The sequence below is a fragment of the Lacerta agilis genome, chromosome 6 (genome assembly GCF_009819535.1).
Source record: "Lacerta agilis isolate rLacAgi1 chromosome 6, rLacAgi1.pri, whole genome shotgun sequence".
Taxonomy (NCBI): Eukaryota; Metazoa; Chordata; class Lepidosauria; order Squamata; family Lacertidae; genus Lacerta; species Lacerta agilis.
The window spans coordinates 38,984,087-39,005,675 of record NC_046317.1 but is presented as its reverse complement, the minus strand read 5'-3'; the positions used below and the strand labels follow the sequence as shown (position 1 = coordinate 39,005,675).

General features: G+C 41.8%; 2 protein-coding genes across 5 annotated transcripts; one reads left to right on the top strand and one right to left on the bottom strand.

The window, feature by feature from the left end:
* Nucleotides 1–433: 433 nt before the first annotated feature.
* LOC117048342 (NADH-cytochrome b5 reductase-like) lies at nucleotides 434–12,352 on the bottom strand. Of its 4 annotated transcripts, XM_033152061.1 has the most exons (7): nucleotides 11,974–12,352; nucleotides 9,640–9,819; nucleotides 7,804–7,952; nucleotides 5,959–6,046; nucleotides 2,289–2,393; nucleotides 1,189–1,392; nucleotides 434–709 (listed from the first exon to the last, which is right to left on the bottom strand). In XM_033152061.1, the coding sequence occupies exons 2-7, from the start codon at nucleotides 9,814–9,816 to the stop codon at nucleotides 506–508; spliced, it is 927 nt and encodes a 308-aa protein (XP_033007952.1). In that variant the 5' UTR covers nucleotides 9,817–9,819; nucleotides 11,974–12,352; the 3' UTR covers nucleotides 434–505. The 4 variants fall into 4 exon arrangements, with proteins under 4 accessions (XP_033007952.1, XP_033007954.1, XP_033007953.1 ...); XM_033152063.1 differs by lacking the exon at nucleotides 11,974–12,352 and having other exon boundaries at nucleotides 7,804–7,915; nucleotides 9,640–9,816; XM_033152062.1 differs by lacking the exon at nucleotides 11,974–12,352 and having other exon boundaries at nucleotides 9,644–9,816.
* Nucleotides 12,353–12,443: 91 nt separating this feature from the next.
* On the top strand, nucleotides 12,444–20,567 carry MRPL37 (mitochondrial ribosomal protein L37). The gene is made up of 7 exons (XM_033152060.1): nucleotides 12,444–12,909; nucleotides 14,204–14,387; nucleotides 16,778–16,893; nucleotides 18,163–18,348; nucleotides 18,578–18,738; nucleotides 19,683–19,886; nucleotides 20,381–20,567. Exons 1-7 carry the CDS (start codon nucleotides 12,525–12,527, stop codon nucleotides 20,456–20,458), a joined length of 1,314 nt encoding a protein of 437 aa, XP_033007951.1. The 5' UTR covers nucleotides 12,444–12,524; the 3' UTR covers nucleotides 20,459–20,567.
* Nucleotides 20,568–21,589: the final 1,022 nt, after the last annotated feature.

The window sequence follows — 21,589 nt, the reverse complement described above, 5'->3', positions numbered from 1 at the left end:
CCACAGGACAATTCCCATGGTGCTGAGCAATAGCTTCCCCATAATTACTTTCTGGAAACAGTCAAGAATACAGTGGTACCTCGGGTTACAGACGCTTCAGGTTACAGATGCTTCAGGTTAAAGACTCTGCTAACCCAGAAATAGTACCTCGGGTTAAGAACTTTGATTCAGGATGAGAACAGAAATCGTGTTCTGGCGGCAGTTGGAGGCCCCATTAGCTAAAGTGGTACCTCAGGTTAAGAACAGTTTCAGGTTAAGAATGGACCTCCAGAACGAATTAAGTTCTTAAACTGAGGTACCACTGTAACTGGCTGCAAGTGGAACCAGGCTTTTATCACTAGCTGTGGTATTTGTTCATTCATGGGATTGTTTAGCCAACTCTTAGGACACAGAAGGCAGAAATTTGGATGGATTGGCACAGCTAAACATTAAAAAAAAAATCCAATCTCACCAAAGGCAGATTAAGGTTATTCATAGCAAAGATACCTTGTTTGTTTAAACTCCGTTAAAATATAAAATAAGAATCTTCTTTAAGACCAATGGCTTTCAAAGATCTCTCAATCTCTTCACTAAATGTCACAGAGCCGCATATCAATACATAAGGTTGTCTTCTGCATGTGTTCACCATACTCTTAACCATGTCCTCGTTTATTCGACCAAGGTATGTGTTTTTTTGAAAGCTCCAAGGCAGATTTTCGAGTGAGTGTTCCTGAAGAGGCAAAAGTATAAGACACTTTAAAATCATCTCAGAGAAACATACGGCCAATACTAAATTAGCCTTGAGCTATATTAATCCCGTTTTTCTCTCCTGGATGGAAAGAGAAGAGGTAGGATGTAGAGACCTCTGGCTTTTGTCTGGCTGGGATGTAGCCTTCTGTACAAAGATAAGAGTCACATCCATTGTTCTGCCGGCTTTCGCTTCCGGATCCACTCAGCCCTGGCATGTGGCCCCTGGAACACTGTATATGAGGGGATGCGGCTCTTGGGCTGCAAAAGGCTCTACATGCAAACATGTGCTTTACTACCTTGCTATGGTCTTTTCCCAGCTAGGAAGGCTAGACATGACAAGGTTTTCAGTGCAGGACTGAACCACTTGCAATACATATAGCATGAAGGTTCATGCATCAACTGAGGGGAAGATTGTCACACTGTCCCATGAGAAGGAAAAATTGCCTATTAGAATATTACCTGGCTTAATACATAAAATGCCCTTATGTTCCAGAATCGAGATTGCTCTTGAAGAAGAGGCTTCATGTAGATATTTTCAAAGTTCCTGAAGCAGCCCACTAGAGTTACAAATGTTTCATCATCCTCATTCTCTGTTATGTACTGAAGAATAGGAAGCATTGGTGCTAGACCAGTACCAGAAGCAAGCATGAGAAGTTCTCCATACTGAAAATGAAGCAGAAGATGCCAAATACATCTGAGTCACTGGAAATGGAAAACACTACAACAGAAACTGAATTTCAGTGCCAATTCATCATTTCATCCTATAAAAAAAGTGTGAACACTGCGTAACTCGGGGATTATCTTTTATCCTTTGGCAATCGTGTCCACTGTGATCAACTGAGAAAGCTTTACTTGGCAATAAGTCCCAATGAACTTTTTGAATAGACATGAGCTTGTTCCAGAAAGTGCATGTCATGCTAAATCATGGTCAATATTCAGATGAGAAGGAAGCTTCAAGAGGGAATGAAACAAACATGGTAGGAGGACAGTGCTCAAAAAGGACTCAGACCTCACACTTTTCTGTCTCTTGAGGTTTGCAATATTAACAGGATAATTCTAAGTGTGTTTACTTGGATGGAATTCTATTTTGTTCAATGGGGAGTGCGTCCTATTTAGGTTTACAGCATTAATTATCAAATATTTTTAAAAATTATACTAAATCTGACTCGACTGCTATTCTTGATCATCTGCTATATTTTCTCCTCTTGTTCTTTTTAAAATAAATTGCATCCTACACAGATCCATGTCAAAGCTCTGAAGCACTTTGGTGAAAATCTGAAGACCCCTCCCCTGGTCCTTAAACCCTAATGGTTTCCCCCTCATTTCCTGAAACCAAAAATAGGAAACCAACTATTTGGCATTTGACTACTTATAATAATGGCCTTACATCTGATTGTATCTCATTGGAATTGTATTGTCCATTTTATTTTATATTACATTTTTAGATATTATGTTGTTAACTCCCCTGTGGTTGCTATGTAGTGAAGGGGTTGAGAGAGGGGGGGTTGTGTATGTGTGTGGGTGTGGGTGTGGGTGTGTAAGTACATATAGGGCTTTACTTGATTGGCTGAATAAGGAAAACCTCCAAATGGTCCTCTCCAACAAACCGAATCTCCTTCTTTCCAGGATTTGACATATTGTGACATGAGTCCATCTTCATAGCACTTGTAAAGTAAGCACAAAACAAACAAACAAACAAACACCAACATTTTTGAGAGGAAAACCTCACGTTTATATTCTACAAGTAAAATTTCCTAAACTAGAACAGAAAGTCTTCTATGTATTTTTTTTTAAAATTGCTTAAAATATATATTAAAGGTCTAGCACAAAGAGATTTAAATTAATCTGGGACATGAGTTACGAATCTAGCATTAGTATTTGTTAATTTGCTCAAGTGTATGCAAAATAAAGATTGTCTATTGCTTGTATTGTGATTGTGCTGACTAAGCACAATCTGGGTGGCAGATAAAACCACTCAGGTATTTAAAAACCTGTTCTGACTGCAAATAGCCTTTGCACCTGATACTGACTAACAAATACACAAAATAGTACCTAACACATGCAATCATTTATTCATTGTGGAACTCTGTGCATTTATAGGAAAAAGGGAGCTTTCTGAGTAGTGAAATTCAAGTGCACAATGCCTCTTTGGTCATTTGTTCCAGGACTTGTATATTCTGCCTTTTTAATGCTTCCTTCATCTATGATTTTGGAATGAAAGTACCGGTAGTTCAAGCTAAGACAATGCATCACACAGAAATCTGATCACAGCACCAGGCCTTATACTTTTTCTACAATAAAGACTGTAAAAAGCATCTGCATCTAGGAAAGAACCGAGTTGGCTCAGTCAGTAGAGCATGAGACTCTTAAACTCAGGGTCAGGGGTTCAAGCCCCACACTGGACAAAAGATCCCTGCGTTGAAGGGGGTTGGACTAGATGACCCTTGTTGTCCCTTCCAGCTCTACAACTCTATGATTCTAAGAAGAGAGATAGATATGTTTAAGGTGGCTAGCTTTACACAGATTCTGCTCCTATGCCTCTGGCATGACACACAGGAAAAAAATTCCCAGAGGGAGAGTCTGTTGCAGCAAAAGCAACACAGTGTGCTGCAGCACCTTAAAGACTTAAGAATTTATTTCGGCATAAGATTTCATGGATTAAAGTCAACTTCATCCACTGGAGTGGACTCTAGTCCATGGAAGCTTATGCCACAATATATGTGTTAGCCTTCAAGGTGCTACAGGTTGTCTTTGTTGGTTTTACAATTGCCATTTAGCAGATGGAACTTTTCTTATCACGTATCTTCATATCAGGAGACATCGCTGATAAATGTCTGCATGCCAGGCTGCTGTTAAAACTTTAGGAGCTGGGGCAGGGTGGAGTTGCTGGTATACCTCTAGCCATAGTGAGAAGAAGGCAGAAGAGGGTGTTAAATTCAAGGTGTGGAGAGAGATAAGACTTCAGTTACTACGTTTCCCATTTGGTGAGAGATTGGTTGCAGGAGACAGAATGTATCTAGAATCGGATAGGTTCCTTCCTCGTTCTAATGTGGAAATGACCAAACTGGTTTGTAATGAATTCTTGTAAATAGAAGAGCAGGAGAAACTCCTGAAGAGAAAACCTCTATGCCAGGTTTTACACCAAAAAACACCATAACATTATAGAATCACTCAAAGGGAGGGTTAAGCGCAGAAAATCGCCACTCACCCGCACTTAACTGTAGTATCACAAATGCAGCGCCATAATCATGGGACACAGGGGTGTCTGAACAGCACTTGGATTGCATAGTAATAATAATAATAATATAGTACTTCCAAAAATTGCCTGAATAGTGAAAAATACACTACAATCTACAAAGCCAAGTTATACAAATGGGTGCTTTACGATGGGTGTTCCATCTCTTTTGTTACTGCCAGAGAATAACTATGGTTCCTTTTGGGATGAAAGGTTCTATATAAAGGGAAGGTGTTATTACAATCATTACTACTATTATTGAAATGCAAAACTTGTGTGTAATAAGCAAGTATATATAAAATTTCACAGTCAGCCTATAAAGGTAACCTATTAATGCAGCTCAAATGTAGCATTTCCCCCTCCAATTGCCACAATAATAGTGAAATGATCCACCCACAAGTGTCTTATAAAAGCTATACACACACCTCAAAAGGAGTATAATTCATGCTCAAACTATCACGCAATCAATGATAAAACCCTGAAAAGCACACGTTCCTGGAGGGTGAGCAGAGGGCAAAATGATGGGTCCCTGTGACCTGCCTGGAAGATCTAGTGCTTGAGGTTTGAGATTTACAGTGAAATCTATCTTCCCCTGAGAAGGTGTAAAGACAGATTAAAAAGATAGACATGATTTTGATATTCCTAGGCTCATAATTATTTATGTTTGCACTGATCCTTGTTAGGCTTAGCCAACATTCCTTCTGAACATAAGGACTCAAAGGCTGCAATCAATAAATCTCTTAATCCCATAGAGAAATCACTGAATTTACTCAGGAGAATTGCCTTATGCAGTGATAGACACTGATCCTAAAAACAGTACAGCTGTCTTTCAGCATGCACTGGCAGGTACTGTAGTTACTACAGTTTCCTGCTGCGGTCATTCTGCCTACACTGCCTGTAACATACCATAGCAATGTAACAAATGACTACTAATATAGACAAAAAGATGGATCCTATATAGATGGCTCCATATTGTCCAAAATGACTTTATGATTGTGCACAGATGAGCCATCCTCAACCCTTTTACTCCCCCACCTCATCTCTTGGGGTACAAATAAGAGGCAGCATCACAAAACCCTTCACAATGACAAAATGCTGCAGCCCAACATGCACCAAGTAGATGCCCTTCTCTAAGAACAACTTGGCTTAACCATGAAGTAAAGCCTGTTGAGCTGTCAACTCGATTGACTTGGGTGCGTTCTAGACATACGGCAGACTGACGGGGTAAAATGGACAGAAACAATTCAGATGGGAGGTAGGGTGGGAATGCATTTTAAGATTCTCCCTTGCGTTGAAAGCTCACTGCATGTAGAAAAGTATGGATTAGGGAAAGTTGTATTTATTTATGGGGAGGGGGGGAACCCTTGCATTCTGCTTTCCCCTTCGGAAATGGAGTTGCTCCAAGATGTTAGCAAGGTGTAAACAACCATAAAAATAATAATAACATGTCATTAAAACAAATACCAAAACCAACTAGGTCATGAAACAGGGAGGCACAGAGAGCCAGAGCTAACAATAAATACACAAAATTAAGCAACAGCAGAACCAAAGCCTCGTGGTGCTGTTGTTTCTCTTAAAAAGGGCATGCCAGCAGAACACAGAGAGGAAGATAACCTAACCTCTTGGGGCAGGGAGTTCCATATGTGGCAATACTGCCACAGGAAAAGCCCTCTTGCATGTGCCTCAAAAGGCAGTGCTATATGTAGTACATGCCATTTTTTACTTGCAGGAAGTTTCTGAAATGGTACTACCCAGAATCCTGTCACCCCAGTCTACCACCTCATCTCGCTGCATGAGTAGCCCCGTCTTTACTTCAGAGCGGGGGGGGGGGGGCAGAATTCCACATATTGATTAGGACTAACAAGCCAAATCTTTGACTACAGGCCTCTAGTTATTAAAGTACAAAGCTAAGCACTCAGCTGGCCTAGAAGATGACACGATTCCTAGATTCCTACGTCAAGCTGTTAATCTATAGAACAAAGGCCGCTATTTACCTTTATTAAAACTTCAAAGTGCCCTTCAGCATTCACAGGAGTAATTGGAGTATAGGCTCTCTGAACCTCCAAACCATTCACTAGTCCTCTGAGGAAGGAAAAAAGAGAGGAAGAAAGATAGGTAGATAGAGGAAGGGAACCCTGATCTGAATCCCTTACAATTCCTGTCAGCAAAGTGCTGCTCTCTCAGCAAAGGCTGCCGCCTGAAAAGCACTGCAGGTATCCTTCCTCCTTCCCCATGGGCTGTCCTTTGCCAAGCCAGACAATAGATCATTCCCTCCCATTTTGCAGTGAAATCACAGAGATTCAAGGCATTGAAATAACCTCAGGTTTCTCTGTCACACACCTCCCTTAACAATCCTTCCCTTTCCTGGGGCCAGATGAGCTACACGGCCAGCCTAGCTATTTTATGAAATATAGCTATGTTGCTCACAAAGTAAGGGAATTATAGAACTATGCTAAGGGGGGGCATTAGAAATGGTCTTGGACAGATAGTGAATACATGGAAATAATATTAACAAACAGCAGCATCCCGCAACTAAATGTGCGGAAAGAATAACTGAAACAATCATGCAAAATCAGACCTATCTCACAAAAGTTGCAGAGAGGTCAATGATACTACTCCTAGGCTAAATTCATTGTATCCCTACATGTGTTGGAAGGAGCCCGGAATGAACCATGCTCCTGTTGTGGTGCTGGCAACTTCACCCAGTTTATAGAAACTGACTTAATCACAGTCATCTTAAAAGTCCAAAAATGACTTGGGAAGAAATGTACCTCTTGGCTTCCACTGCCAATCAATTGCACATCAACAACAGACAACTTTTCAATTCAGAATAGTCAATTCTTTTATCCTTAATGAAGTTCTGTGAGGCATCTAGCTGTTACAGTGACGTGGAGGATATATAGTGAACTCTAACAGTTGCCAACAGCAGCTTTATTAATCTGTTTTCAATGGGCGTCAGGCCTTTGCTCAGTGTGATATTATGGTCCTCCCACAAAGGGGAGGGCGGAAGTCCAGGAGATTCTTTTGAATCTTGTTTTTATGTTGTATTTTGGATACGTGATTGTAAAATTTTAATCTGAAAAACCAAATAAACAAATTTTAAAATAGAAAAATATTATGGTCAGGGTGTTGGTGTTGGACCACAAAATCTGGAGACTGCACCATCACTCAGTTATAAGGTTCACTTGGGCAACTTTGATCAGTCACTCTAACTTATTTCACAGAGTTACTGGGAGAGCAAAATGTTCCCACACACCTTAGAGCAGGCATGGCGAAACTCGGCTCTCCAGACGTTTTGGGACTACAACTCCCATCATCCCTAGCTAACAGGACCAGTGGTCAGGGATGATGGGAATTGTAGCCCCAAAACATCTGGAGAGCCGAGTTTGGCCATGCCTGCCTTAGAGGAAGGGTGGGATACAAAGGTAACTCAAAACATAAATAATATGAAAGGTGGCTCTGTACTGCAATGTGCATAACTTCCTCAGGGGGAAAAGTTAACACAGTATATTGTCCTTATGTGTTGGTACGTGATGATCATTCCAATACACATTTTCTTTTCACCTTTTCCCTTTCTGTGAATTGGCTTTCTTACCCACACTTAATTTTTCTGCCTCCAATACAACTAAAATGGAAGGAAAAGCAAGTGTAGGGTAGCATATACCATAAAATTAACAAGGTTAATAAGCTCAGTGAGCTCACAAGTTCTTTCAACAGAGCCAATCTGGGAGCACAGAAATTATGATTTACTTGGCATGAAATCTTTGTAGCTCAACAACAACAAAAAGCAAGTTAAATCACATACTGAGGCCTGTTTAACTAGAGACATAGTACAGTACCTTAGCACAATATGTTGTCCCAAACTCAACCCTAGGCTGCTATTTCCAGGCAATTCAAATTTATACTGGTAGGTGTCCTCTGTCAGCTGATCCACAGAGCTTATGATGAAAGCCGTAAACATTTCTGGAGTTAGTTCTGAATTACTACACTGCAAGAGCAACAATAAATAATTACAAGGTTAAGCAATGCCACCCTCTTTTCTTTTTTTAAAAAAATGTGAGTGAATTCTGCCATGGTGAAACATGTTACTGCAAAACACACACACACACCCTGCCACACACAGAAATTTTAAAGACTGAATACATCTGGTCTCAATAGAGTATTAATTCAGTAAGTAATTATTTGTGAAGTCCCATTTTAATCTGCTTGCGTTTTTTTACAATTATGACCATAACAATATACAGTATTTGCTGATAATGATTTTGGAAGGCGAGAAACTAAAGGTGTGTCCACACAGAAATCGTAATAGCACTCCCAAAAGATGATGGAAGGCAAACTAGGCGGTAATTTTCTACCTATCTCAAGGAATGGATGGGCATTCCTCCTTAGTTTGCAGTCTCTCTCAAAAGCAATTTCTTATTTTTCTCTAGACCTCCCACTAGGGCTAACGTCTTTCTTCCTTTGCAAAACTCCAGCGCTTTTAACAGCTTCATGTCTGCAAGAATTACATGAGCGAAGCTTCTCACAGTACAAAGATCCAGTGAAGAGAATAGCTTATTCGGGCCTCCAGGCAATCTTTAGAAGCAAATTTTGCATTACCAATTTGTTCAAGACATGTTTTATCTTTTTCAGGGGCACGTGAGCCATTCATTGTGTGGCCCCTGAATTTGATTGAAGTCTCAAGACTTCAGATTTGGAACAAGGAATAATAAAGAAAAGCACCTCCGAGTATGTGCCTCAGCCTTAGCCCTGGCACATCAAAATGGCTTCCAGGCCAATGGAAAGGGCTTCCAAGCAGGCTTGAACCCTAATATCTATCATTTCAAATTAAAAAAAGAATTTCTCTTTGTATCTTCATTTCCTTGTTCTCATTTTCCCAGCATGCATTTCACAACCCAATGCGTTTTTAGTCTGAAGTAGGACCCATTGTGTTCAATGGGGCTTAGTCTCAATGGGATCGGCACCTCAGTTCCTAGCATCCTTTCTCAGGTATTACTCCAATAAGCAACATCATATTTTAAAGAGATTTGTGCTTGCCCTCAGTTGTTGGGAGCTTGAGGGGCTTTAATAGAATTGGAGAAAGCCCAGATGGCACAATGGGATAAAACTGAATTATGAGTAAGTTGTGATGTTCATCAATATGAGAGATGCTAGAAAGATGAATTACTATATATTTCCTTGCATTTAAAATGTAATGATAATTAAGCTTACATATTTTACTGCTTTTTATTAGAGCAAAAATACTTGCAAGATTTATTGGGAAGACAATATGGCAGCAAACTATAATTACAAATATTAAAGAAGTGGGAAATTTGATGAGTGTTATAAAACACTTTCCCTAATAATTCTGCATTCAAGAGACTGGCAGGAGAGAAACAAGTCAAAGACATAAACTTTTTGAAACATAATTATATTAAACTTCTAATTAGATATAAAAAGGACAAAATACTGTTTTGGAAAGTAACTGCAAAGTAACCATGTTTTAACCATGTCTCCTCAGAAATAAGGCCTACTGAATTCAGTGGGGCTTACTCCTAGTTGTGTGGGGCCTAAATTGCAGCCTAAATAGATACACCTGAACGTACAGTAGATCAATTTGAAATCAATGGGATCTATTTACAAGAGAGAGAAAATATGACCCAGTTGAAATATTAACATAATTTAAAGATTTCTACTTGCTGTTTCTTCCTTGTCAGGAGGCTTCTGTCTTTTTTTGTCTTGGCCTTTTCCCATTGCTCCAGCTCTTTCTGATACGTGTCATAGACACACGGTTTGCAGCCACTACCACAGCACTGGAATGGCAATGGCTCTTTGGGCTTGAGAGACAGCCACTCATCTTCACTATCATCCATTATCTGTAAAAGATAACACTCAGTTTCAAACTGTTATGGATGGAGATGATCTGTCCCTACCACAACCAACATTATAGCTGAATTCTTTGCTTGGAAGCACTTCATTTTTTATTGATAATGTTAATATTACTTGTAAACCTCTTAAGACATTTTGTTACAACTAGGTGCTAAATAAATTTGTTAAATATAACACTTATATGTGTTTTTAATATATTTTTGGAATATTGTTATTTTAAAGTTTTGGTATGTTACTATTTGTTATTTTGCTTCAGGATTTTTTAATGGGAAATGATACACACATGTAATCCACCGTAACCTTCTACAGCAACATACTGTGTTTTTAATGCTGCAGGTCCTACCCCTCAGAAACTGGTTAAACAGGTCATTTTTCCTCCTTCCAATTCTCTACAGAAGCAAAGGCATCAAAGAGAATGTAAAATCTGTTGTCCCAACAGCGAAAATGTGGAGGCTGTGGATCCTGTCCCCAGTATGTTTTAGGAGCTAAACCTCTGTAAAGCTGATCAGAGTTCAGTATGTCGTCCTTTCGTATAATGTAGTTGTTTTTGGAAAAACCGCCCTGCTGCACTCTTCTGAAGTTACATAATCACAGGAGGCTGACAGTTTTACATGTACACATTTATGTAAAAAAAAAAAAATCCAATCTGGATGCATTCACAAACTAGCTAAGAGCTGGAGCCATATGGGGGTTGTACCTTCAGATGTCTATGCACTTTGCCTTACCACCAACTTGGATGGCTTTACAAAGAGGTTTAGACAAACTCATGGAGGATAGGACTATCGATTGCCACTAATCATGATGGCTGTGTTCTATCTCCAGTATCATAGGCTGCATATCTCCAAAAAGCACTTGCTGGGAAACATGAGCAAGAAGTATTGTGGCACTTGTGTCCTTTCCAAAGACATTTGACTGGCTACTGTGAGAACAGGATGCTGAACTTCATTTCATCCAGTACAGCTCTTCTTTATGTTCTTAAGATCAAAAAGTACTGGCCAGGAGGATTCTGGGAGTCGTATTAAGCACCATTAACAATATATGCCAACTTCCCATATTTTCCAGGGGCAGTCTTGATAAATTACATCCTTGATCAATTACAGTCCATATTAACATTATCAGCTTTTTAAACAGAAAGGCAGGAAATGGATAGAATCAATTAATATTTTCGTTAGCACATATACGCAAGGCAAGCCATTCTTGAGATTTCTAGTTAGAATGTTAATGATAGGGAGGGACAAGAGCTGTTTGCAAATGATCCCAAGTTCAGTCACTGGCATTTACAGGTAAGCTGAGAAAGTCCCTTGTTTGAAACACTGGAGAGATGCTCAGTGCAAAAAATATTGAGCTAGATGGACCAACGGTTCTAACTTGTACGGCAGGTTTCTATGTTTGTATATTTCTCTGTTTTCCACTAAGCAGTGCTGGGAGGCTTATTATTTGACCAGTTCCATTAATGCTGCAAATATCCATGACTGGGGCACATCAGGAACAGGAAGTTGTGTGGTTCTGACTACAGTATAGCTTAAATTCAGGTCCCCACTCCTGCCTACTTTCCTGTGCTGTGCTGCTGCCTCTGCCCTTGCTTGGTAGGTCAGAGGCAAAACTACCTAAAGGCATGTGGCGTGGGATGGCTTTGTATAAGGTAACCAGGAAGGGACACCCAGGTTCAAATCCCTGCTTATTCACTGGGTGATCTTGTTGCGAGGAGACAATGGCTGTTGTGAGCATATCATATATGCTGCCCTAGAAGAGGAATAGGGTACTATAAATCAAATAAATGATAAAGATACATGCCCCGTAGTGTACATGTCCATAGGCCTGTCACTGCCTCTCAGCCTAATCTACTTTAGAGGGTTGTTGTGGGGATTAAATGAGGGAAACCGTGTATGCCGCCTTGAGCTCCTTGGGTGGGGTGGGTGGGATATAAATACAATAAATAAATGATATGGGGCGGGCGGGAGAAACAAATCAAATTATTTGGACTCTGGCTTGTGGCCAAAGCCTCTCTCTCTCTTTTCTGGCTCAGCGCCCCTTGTTCTCCCTGATTAGGAAGCTGCTACACCAGGCCAAGCCATTAGGGGCCACCAGGCTCAGCCCCTGCTGCCTGCCACCCTCCAGCGCTTCCAGCAGCGATGCCCTACCTGGAGTGAAACCAAGACCAAAACGTGAGAACTGCCGTGGGAACAGTCAAAGGTGCTTTAATCGCAGCAGAGCAAGGTGGTGCTGGTGGTTCTAATTGTTATGGGGATTAAATGAGGACGCGGGAGAACCATGCACACCGCCCGGAGCTGGTGGGCTCCATGAGCAACAAGCGCCGTGCAATCGGAATGCCCCTCCGTTGCGAAAGCGGCGTGTCCCCTGGAGAAAAGGGCAGGATTAGTCGCCACGTTGCGAGGGGTGAAGCTGTTCTTCTGCCCTTGAGGGAACTGGAGGCGCTTCCACCGGCTGCATCATGGGCAGAGAGAGCCACTGCCGCTCCCCTCAACGGCAAACCCCCGACCCGCTTCCTTCTCACGCCGGGCCCAGACAAGCGCCGAGTTTGCGCGGTGGGGAAGCTGCCCGCTGTCAATCGCAACATAGCCCCGCCCCTCTACCCGGCATGCCCTTCGGAAGCGGAAAGAAAATGGCTGCCGCCGCCAGCGGGCGGTGAGGTGTCTGTGGGGGGACTCGGCGAAGTTGAGCGGAGGCAGCGATGCTGGCCGTACGGCTGCCCGCCCAGCGGGCGCAGTGCCTGGCGCTCTCCGGGCAGCGCCGCGCCAAATTCACCTACGGGCCGAAGCGTCCTACGGAGCCGCTGCCCCGCACGCCGTGGACGGTGCGCGGGCCGCCGCCGGGCGCGCCGTTGCCTTGGTACTTACGCAAAGTGCCTCCGGTGCGGGAGCAGTTTCCCGAACTCGACGTGGTGACGTACGAGGGGAAGCTGCACCGCGTGCCTTGGCTGGCCGCGCCTCGTCACCCCAAGTGGGAGCGCGGGTGGCACGACCCCTGGCACGACGGCGGCCCCCGCGTGGAGGAGATGCCCTCTTACAAGCAGCGGCCCTGCTTCATCTTCCACCAGCGGACTCGCATGCTGGAAGGTGAGGGCTGCCTGCGGGCAGTGGGGCGGGAAAGGCCGGCCACGTTCGGTGCGTTTCGTGTCAGGATGGATTGGGCTCTGAGGGAGTCCTCGAGTGCAGGCGATGCAGGCGTCCTAAATAGGGGAGGGAGTGGGGCGGTGAAAGGAAGAGACCGGCCAGAGGTTGGTGCCTGCGAAGTGACAAGCTGAGCTTGGGTTATCCAGATCAGGCATTCGAGTACTTCTCGTTAATTAATGGCATGGACACCCAGTCCTGCAGCTTAGAAAAGGCTCTCCCGAGTGGCTGACGAAAAACACAGAGAAGTGTTATCTGAAGAAGTGTGCATGCACACGAAAGCTCATATCAAGAACAAACTTAGTTGGTCTCTAAGGTGCTAATGGAAGGAATTTTTTTTATTTTGTTATTTTTAAAAAGGCATACAACTGCACGTGAGGGGAAAGGGAGCTTGTGTACAAGTTTTTAAAGGTGCTGCTCTTAATGGCACAGCTCTGTAGTTCTCCATTTATGGTGATTTTGGCTTCCTAGGAGAGCAGCGGTCTCCTCCCTGATGTGCTGCTGCTGACTGTCTTGCACTTGCTAAAGAGCAGGCCTTTCCCAGAAGCGCTCTTCTCCACTCCATTCCAGAGCAAGAGCAGGTGACAATGGACAGCCTAGGAGGCTAGCACAGTCACATGGTTCTTCTCTCAGACAGCTGGCCCAATGTAATCTTATTTATTAAATTTGTTACTTGCTTTGTCTTGCCCAGCATCATAATCACTATTTGCAAAGAAAAGCCCAATAATAATAATAATAATATTTATTATTTGTACCCCGCCCATCTGGCTGGATTTCCCCAGCCACTCTGGGCGGCTTCCAACAAAAATCAGATACAAAAATATCACACGTTAAAAACTTCCCTGAAAAGGGCTGCCTTCAGGTATTTTCTGAATGTCAGGTAGTTGTTTATCTCCTTGACCTGTGATGGGAAAGCATTTGGAAAGCATAAATACTGTTAAAGGTGGTAGTCATAAGAAGGTGGGAACTGCAAATTAATGGACACAAACTTGTTGGGCCACATTGTGCCAACTTATCTATACTTGTCCAGGTTTTGTTAAATAATTAACTGCAATGCATGCAGCATTTATAAGGTGGTCTTGGTCATCTGCTCCATTTTGTCTTTAGAATATCTTCTCTCCCCCCCCACTCCAAATCTTAAGAAGAATGGTGGAAAAGTCCTTGTTCTTGTGTAAGAGTGATTGAAGTACAAGGTGTAGTACTAAAGATGCTCACTGGTAATATATTTTTTTACTTGAAGGTGTAAAGCAAGCATTGTGGCTAACCAAGACAAAGCTGACACAAGGTTTACCTCCGCAAATACTTAGCATAATCAATGACCCAGCTAATCAATGTGAAAACCAGGATGAGAGAGTCCAGAATGCCATTTATCATGCACGCTTCTGGGGTAGCAGTGAGGAGGATGTACCTAAAGAAACCTATTGGTAAGTCTTTGGCTCAAGTTTCCTTTTTTGTTGTTCCATTGTTTGGGACCATTTCTGAAATTGTCATAACAGCTTATATATTTTATTCTTTTAATAAGGCAGTTAGCAAACAGTGTGGTGACAGATACAGCAGAAGTACCAGCCTGCTCCTTGTAGAGCAGTGATTCTAACAGAGATACAGGCAGTTAGTTTTTCATACACCCTAAAAAGTCAACTTATGGGGCTGTAAGAATGAAATGTGCTGTCCAGTTTTACAGTCATACCTTGGGTTATAGCCACTTCAGGTTGCGTTTTTTCAAGTTAAGAATGCGGCAAGTGTTTATTTCCGGGTTTCGCTGCGCGTGCATGCACAGAAACATTCTGCGCGCTTCACACATGCACAGAAGAGGCGCTCTAGTTGCAGAATGGATGCTGATTTCGGTTGCATGCAGTTGGGTTTGTTACAGTAAAGCCAAAGGCTTCATAGAAAATCTAAGTGTTAAGGAGGGATTTGAAGAAAAATTACTTCTGCACCTTGGTTCTGAATGAGAACAGCTTATGGATATGTTCTTTGATTCTGTATAAGTACGGAATTCACTTTAGAATCTTGACATGTATTTACAGTAAAATGAGTTTCTACTGACTGGCTAAGAAAGTTTGAGGAATGCCTGCTAAAACATTCAGAATCCATAGGGCAGTAGTGTAGGGTTATTAACCATACTTAAGGACATAAGAAGATCACACCCAAAATCCAACTAGTGCAATGTCCAACCAGATGCTTCTGGGAAGCTCACAAACTCAGCATAAAGGGAATGCCACGCCCCCAGCAACTAGCTTTGGAGGTACATTGGCTATGAATCAGGAGGTTTTCTTAAGCCAGTGGTTGGGGACTTCTGGCCTGCAGACCGAGTTTACCCTCTCCATTTGACCTGCAAGGCTTTTAGCCAAGCTATGCCCACTTGTCCTATTGGTCAGTAAAGATGTGATGGTGCCAAAAAAGGGGGTTGCAGGCTCTGCTGATTTTCATCATTGGCAGCTCTTGCAAAGCCTGCATGGCTCTTTTTAAGTTTCAACAAGCAGCTGATCTTAGGTGCTTGCAGAGACCCCTTTAAAGACCACTGGTTCTGTGCAAGCAAATCTGATCACCAGTGCATGCAGAGAGCCATGCGTGGTATTTTGGATCATTGGGGCTTCAAAATGCTGCCACGGCTCGTGCCTGTCAAATTTGATGATTGGAGGGGTGGGGGAGATAGGGATCTGGCCTGCTTGCCTTGCCATGCCAATAGCTGCTGATAGACCTAACCTAGCCTTCATTAATTTGGCTAGTGGTCTTAATGGCAATGGATTCCATAAATTAATTACACCTTGTAAGAATTACTGTTTTGAACCCACTGCTGATAAATTTAATGGGGTGACCCCAAGTTCTAATATCTAATAATAAACATTAACTCTCTCCCCCTGCATCCACACCTCCAGTCATCGCCCATGACTAGAAGTAGAATAAATTATGCAAAAGGAGACTTGCCATAGAATTTGGGCTACCTTTTGCACGGAACTATTTTAATGTAGCTCTTCTTATGCCTTTGCACAATATTGTTTCCAGCTGATTGCCGGTAACGCTGATTGGCTTAATTATTGATTCCTGGCATTCTTAATAATGAATACCCGGTGTACTATCCTATGTATAATTAACTAACTATAATTTGAAGTTGTGTTAAGGCATTTGGCTGAACACATGAATGGTCTTCAGTGTATTTGCGTGCATAGCACTCCCCCTAGTCCCTGACCATAACGTGTTGAAGCACAGGGAATTTCCACTCACGTGCAAGTGAGGGTGAGTAGGAGCCTGCTGCAGACCTTCCAGCTCAACACGTGGGTGGTTGGGAACAGTGTTAGAAACTCAGATATATAAGCTAGGCACCAAATGGTTCCTTAAACCAGCGTTCCATTTGCCAAAACGGCATGTCTAGTTGCCATTTGGGGGCCAGATGGCTCAAAAGTTGTATTTTTCAATAAAACTTTTTGGTTTCTGAAATTCATTCTGATTGTGCAGATAAAATATAATGGGTAGAATTCTACAGGATATGTTGCTTATGTGTGAAAACAGTCCAAATCCAAGGATCCCCAGGCATCCACCTCCTGATGATGGAGATGTCTGGGCACCAGGATGGCACCTGGCATCTTCACTTGGTCACAAGTGACCAATAGTCAGGTGTAAAATATACATAGCAAATTCTCAACACTGGTTGGAAACATAGTGTGAAGTGTAACACACATTTGAGCCTGAACATACCTTTAGCGAATAGCAAATGCTATAATACAGTACTTACAAATTAATGTCCATGAAAATCCTGGACATGTGGTCTGGGCACTGTCAGTAAATTAGTTTTTTGTTTTGTTTTGTTCTGAAGCCCTGTACTTTTAGAAGACTTGCTTCACTTATGCAGGACGATGACAGCCAAATTCCCCTTATTGGGTAAAAGAATGTTTGCTCAAGACTACAGAGTGGCAGCTGCATGGGAACGAGGTATGTCTCTTTATCCCAGTAGAATTGTCTAAAAGAACACCTCTCCTTGTACTGTCCACCATATTGCCTTAAGGTCAGCTGGAGAAGCCCTGCTTATGGTTACACCCCTGTGAGATGCTAGGAGGGTGGTGGGACAGGGCAGTGGTGGCTCCTCCTTGGGGAAATATGGTCAGCCCTCAACATTAAGAAATAAAGGCATATTATCTGTTTGCTCTGAAGCTTATGTAATTTTATTGATGATTTTTATTTATTTATTATTTGGATTCTGATTGTAGTTTTTATATATCCACCCTTTTTTGTAAGCCATCTTGGGATCCAGATTGGAGGAAATGTGTGGGATAAGTCTAACAAATAAACAAAATACTTATTTTGACTTGTAAGGAAGGTTCTGTGAAAAGATTATAAGGTCCACAGCTTAGCATCAGAAAGAGTGCCCTTGAGGTAAAATCACAAGCTCTTCTATGTCATGAACCTTTTTCTGTAGGTTAACAAAAAGGGAATAAGTATTAGGATAGAGAAAATCACATAGAGCTAATTCCCATCATCCCGCACTGTTGGCCAGTCTGGTTGGGAACTGATGGGAGTCCTGACAACATCTGGCAGGTCACATTATTTGTTAGAGCTGTGCTGCTGTAACGAAACAGCTTTTATAGCTCTCCTGAAATTAGAGGGGACTGTTCTTTCCTGTAAACTTGCAGAATGTGCACATTTGATATAAAATGCTGAATCTTTAACAGGACATTTCTGTAAAATACTATTGGTAGTTTATGTTCTCAAAGCATTTGGGACACATGTTCCTGAAAATAATAGAGCTTGATCGAAGAATATGACCTTGATTTTGGCCATGAACCAATTGGTGATTTCTTTAGCTTGATCTGCTGACCATCTACCCAGTCCCTGCAGTGACTGATTCCACTTGCTCTCAGTCTTGGAGGGCAGAAACCCTTTATAGAAAATAGACCTTGTTTCATTGACATCCACACTAGCCTAGGTTCCTTTCCTAGCCAAGGGTGTGCCACTACATTTTCTGGAAATTGATAGCGGAGCTTACTGTTGTAGTCTTGGAACCAAGTAAGTATATGGGAAGTATCCACAATCACTCAATCAGAACTAGCACTTGCTGTCCAAACAGAAAAGGAGATTTCCTCCTGTGCTAGTGGATTGATTACAAGAGCATTCTCGGAATGGTATTTTTATGGGTCAGCTGATAGCTTCAGCATAGTTCTAGTGAGGAAGGATCTATTTACAGTCTACTGTTTTCCTTTACAGAATCTATTCTACTTCAGGTTCGTGGTATCCACGGGAAGATTTTGAATGCAACGAACCTTCTACAGCCTATAGCCTCCAAAGATGAGATATTAGCCACTGAAAACCACATTCTAGAAACCTTCTACCCTGTTTTGCCTACAATTGACCTTCGAGAAGTTAATGCATATTACATAAAAAATGATACAGGTGAATTTCCTAGAGCTTGGATGATTAAGGGAAAAAATCATTTTCACAGAAGTTAAATTGTTATGGATGAGATTGTATCAGATGGCATATGTGAGAATAGAGGGCTGAAGTCTAACAGTTGAGTGAATGCACTAAAACATCAGGTTTCTTAATTGCACTTTAGAAATTGTCTTCTTCTTGAACAACGAGTTGTGAAATAGTTCTAACTATCACCTGATTTCTGCTTTAGGTTTCCGAGAAGGGTACCCATATCCTTTCCCTCACACTGTGTACATTGCTCAGTGTGACAAAAGACATAAAAGACATAAAATGAGGCCACCACAGCTTCAGGCGAAAATGATAATGTTTGCTTTTGGGAATGCTCTGGCCAAAGCAAAGGAGCTATATGGGGTGAGTATTAAGATTTTTGTAGAAAAACTATGGCATATGCTGTCCAAATTAGATGGCAGTTAGTTGTTTCCATTCATCCAGTCATTCCATTAAAGATCACCATGCTAGCCGGTGTTCCTAACTTAGAGGTAAAAGTTTGCTGAAGCTCCTTCTGTGCTTTGCTTTCTAACCTTCCATGGGCAAATCCACATGGAAGCTTGGTGTGTTTCTGAGTTGGTGTTTTGGCAGTGCTATTGTGATCCATAAGTTGCATTAAACCCCCCCCCCCCCAAGCCAGCACTTTGCATTTCTGCTGTGGACAGGAAGTGTGGGATTGTTGGGGACTATGATGTAGGAAAACAAATTATTGTTGCAAAATTGTATGGTCATTGTAATCCAGGAATCTAGCTGAAAAGCCTTGGTTGAATTCCAGGTGCCACTTCTTTGCCCAAACTAAAACCAGACATAATTGTAGTTCTCTGTCCTGCTAGCCTGTCTTATCAACTCAAAATGTTTTCCCGGCCAGATGTTTGCACTACTGTCTAACATCTTTCTACCATCCATCGTGACCCTTTCCTGTGCTACCTTCTATCCCCAGTTATCCACATGTGGACAGACAACTTTACATGTTTTCAAGTACATTTGGGTGGCAAAGCTTAAGAGTAAATCAGGGATGGGGAATCTGTGGCCTTTCAAGGGTGGTTGGACTCCACTGGTAAGGATGATGGGAATTGCAGTGCAACTGCACCTGGAGGGCCACAAGTTAACTACCTCTGATACAGCCACACTGTGTGCCTTTTTATCTTTATTTCATTAACAAATTAAGAATTGAACCCATTCACGGTTTCATCCAGTTATAAAATAGGCAGTATTCTTGTTTTGAATACTGTACAGCATTTCTCTTGACCAACGGAGCTTATCCTATGGCTTCTTATTTCACACTTCCCTCTCATGCCGATTTCCAGGATGAGCCCATGGTCCTGGAGAACCCCATTGTTGTGCAGACTGTGGCTACAGATGGCCAATGCTTCCATTTCCTGGTGTTCCAGTTGAATACAACAGATCTAGACTCTAGCAATGGTGTTAAAAACCTGGCCTGGATGGATGCAGATCATCTTCTGTATGAGGATTTCAGGAGTCGTCCAGTAATCAAGAAGAAAGTTGTCCAGGTATGTTGATGAAGGTAGAATGACTTGCTGCCACAGGAACTAGTTTAGACAGAAAAGCTTGGAGAATAAAAGAACCTGAACCGTTCAGAGGCAACATATTAATTCTCTAAGTTAGACTCTCAATAGCAGCTAGGTGCTTCATGCCCAGCACCCATGTGCATTGCAGAAATGACCAGTGTGTATCATTGTAAAAGTACATGTAACATCGTAACAGGCATGCACAGATGCCTTAACGATGATGCCACACTCAGTTACATATTGGCTGATTAGAGCCTGGTTCTGACAACATCTCTTCAGGATATCCAAAAGTAAACAAACACAAAACCTTAAGTTGTTTGAATCCTTTTTATATCCTCTTCAAGAAATTGCTTCCTTTCCTTTGTTTCAGGGGACAGGATGAGAATAAACTTAAGATGGTATTTGAGCACAGTGAAATGTATTGCTGTATTAATGTGTATGACAGACATTGAAAATCCAAAATTTCCCCCCTACAGATTCCAGCTGGAATACATGGCTATCAACCAGATACATTCAAGAAGTTACTGGCATTGTACTTGCATGGTGTCGTGTGAGCAGAGCTCTGCCTTCGTTTCCTCCTGTAATGCATATGCTTACTATGCAGTTAAGGGTTAGAGAGTATTTAATTTTTTTTAAAAAAATAAAGTTTCTTTATATATAAAAGTCACATGTAAATAATATTGTTTCAATCTGCTGTTAAAACATTTAACACCTTAATATCGGCGTTCATTCTGAATCATTAAGTGCCAGTGTTCTACTTTTACAAAGAAAGAATGGAAAGCAAAACCTAGTTCTGCACTTAAGGCTAACTATACTTGGGCCATAATCCTGTCTTTCATCCTCATAGCAGCTCAACCCCCCCCCAAAAAAAAAGACCAACTTAGGTGGAGTGACAATATTAATACAAGTTCTGGGGTGGCAGCAATCAAGTAATGCATTTTTACGAAACATCTTCAGTTGCATTTCTTCAGTCATTAGGTAGTAGGTGACATTCTAGGGCTTCAAACAGCCAAGTTGAAAGTTGTTATTCCAAACAAGTATATAGTGTCTTAGTTGCAGAGGAAGAATTCTAAACAATGAGAGGACTAGTTGAGATTTAAGAAGATCAAATCTGTCAAATGTTTTGAAGGTTCATTTAGACCTTAATGATACAGACAGCTAGAATGTATACCAATAGTAGTATGGTGTATATTATTATGTCTGTGCCGTTGATACATTCAGGAAGTTGTAAAGGGGAAAAAAGCAAGCTTCCTTTAGAAAAGGAATCTAACTTGACAATAAGTTAAGTGAAACAAAGTTGTTTTTTTTTTTTTTAAATCTCTAAAATTCATCAGAAGCAGGAAACTGACCAAAGCTATTTGGGTTGCTGGAAAAACAAGTGGGTGAAGGACTTATGGTTCACCGCAGAGTTGCCTTCGGATGCGCGCTCTGCTTCTCTCTGCAGATGCGCACTCACTAACGGGGTGAAAAGGGGGCAGCTTGGAAGTTACCGTATTTTTTGCTCCATAAGACGCACTTTTTCCCTCCTAAAAAGTAAGGGGAAATATATGTGCGTCTTATGGAGCGAATTGTGGTCCCTGGAACTGAATTGCCCAGGGGCCAAAAGAGGATCATGCTTTTTATTTTACAAAGAGAAAAGGGTTTTTTGAAAGGAACCGCTCAGCAGCTGATCAGCAAGAGATCAG

Coding starts and splice junctions, on each gene's coding strand:
- LOC117048342 (XM_033152061.1), bottom strand. CDS start 9,816: ATGGATGATAGTGAAGATGAGTGGCTGTCTCTCAAGCCCAAAGAGCCA. Junction 7,953..9,639: donor TGACAAGGAAGAAACAGCAA/GTAGAAATCTTT, acceptor TTGCTCTTGCAG/TGTAGTAATTCAGAACTAAC. Junction 1,393..2,288: donor TTCCTTATTCAGCCAATCAA/GTAAAGCCCTAT, acceptor CTTCATTTTCAG/TATGGAGAACTTCTCATGCT.
- MRPL37 (XM_033152060.1), top strand. CDS start 12,525: ATGCTGGCCGTACGGCTGCCCGCCCAGCGGGCGCAGTGCCTGGCGCTC. Junction 18,739..19,682: donor AAGCAAAGGAGCTATATGGG/GTGAGTATTAAG, acceptor GCCGATTTCCAG/GATGAGCCCATGGTCCTGGA. Junction 19,887..20,380: donor TCAAGAAGAAAGTTGTCCAG/GTATGTTGATGA, acceptor TCCCCCCTACAG/ATTCCAGCTGGAATACATGG.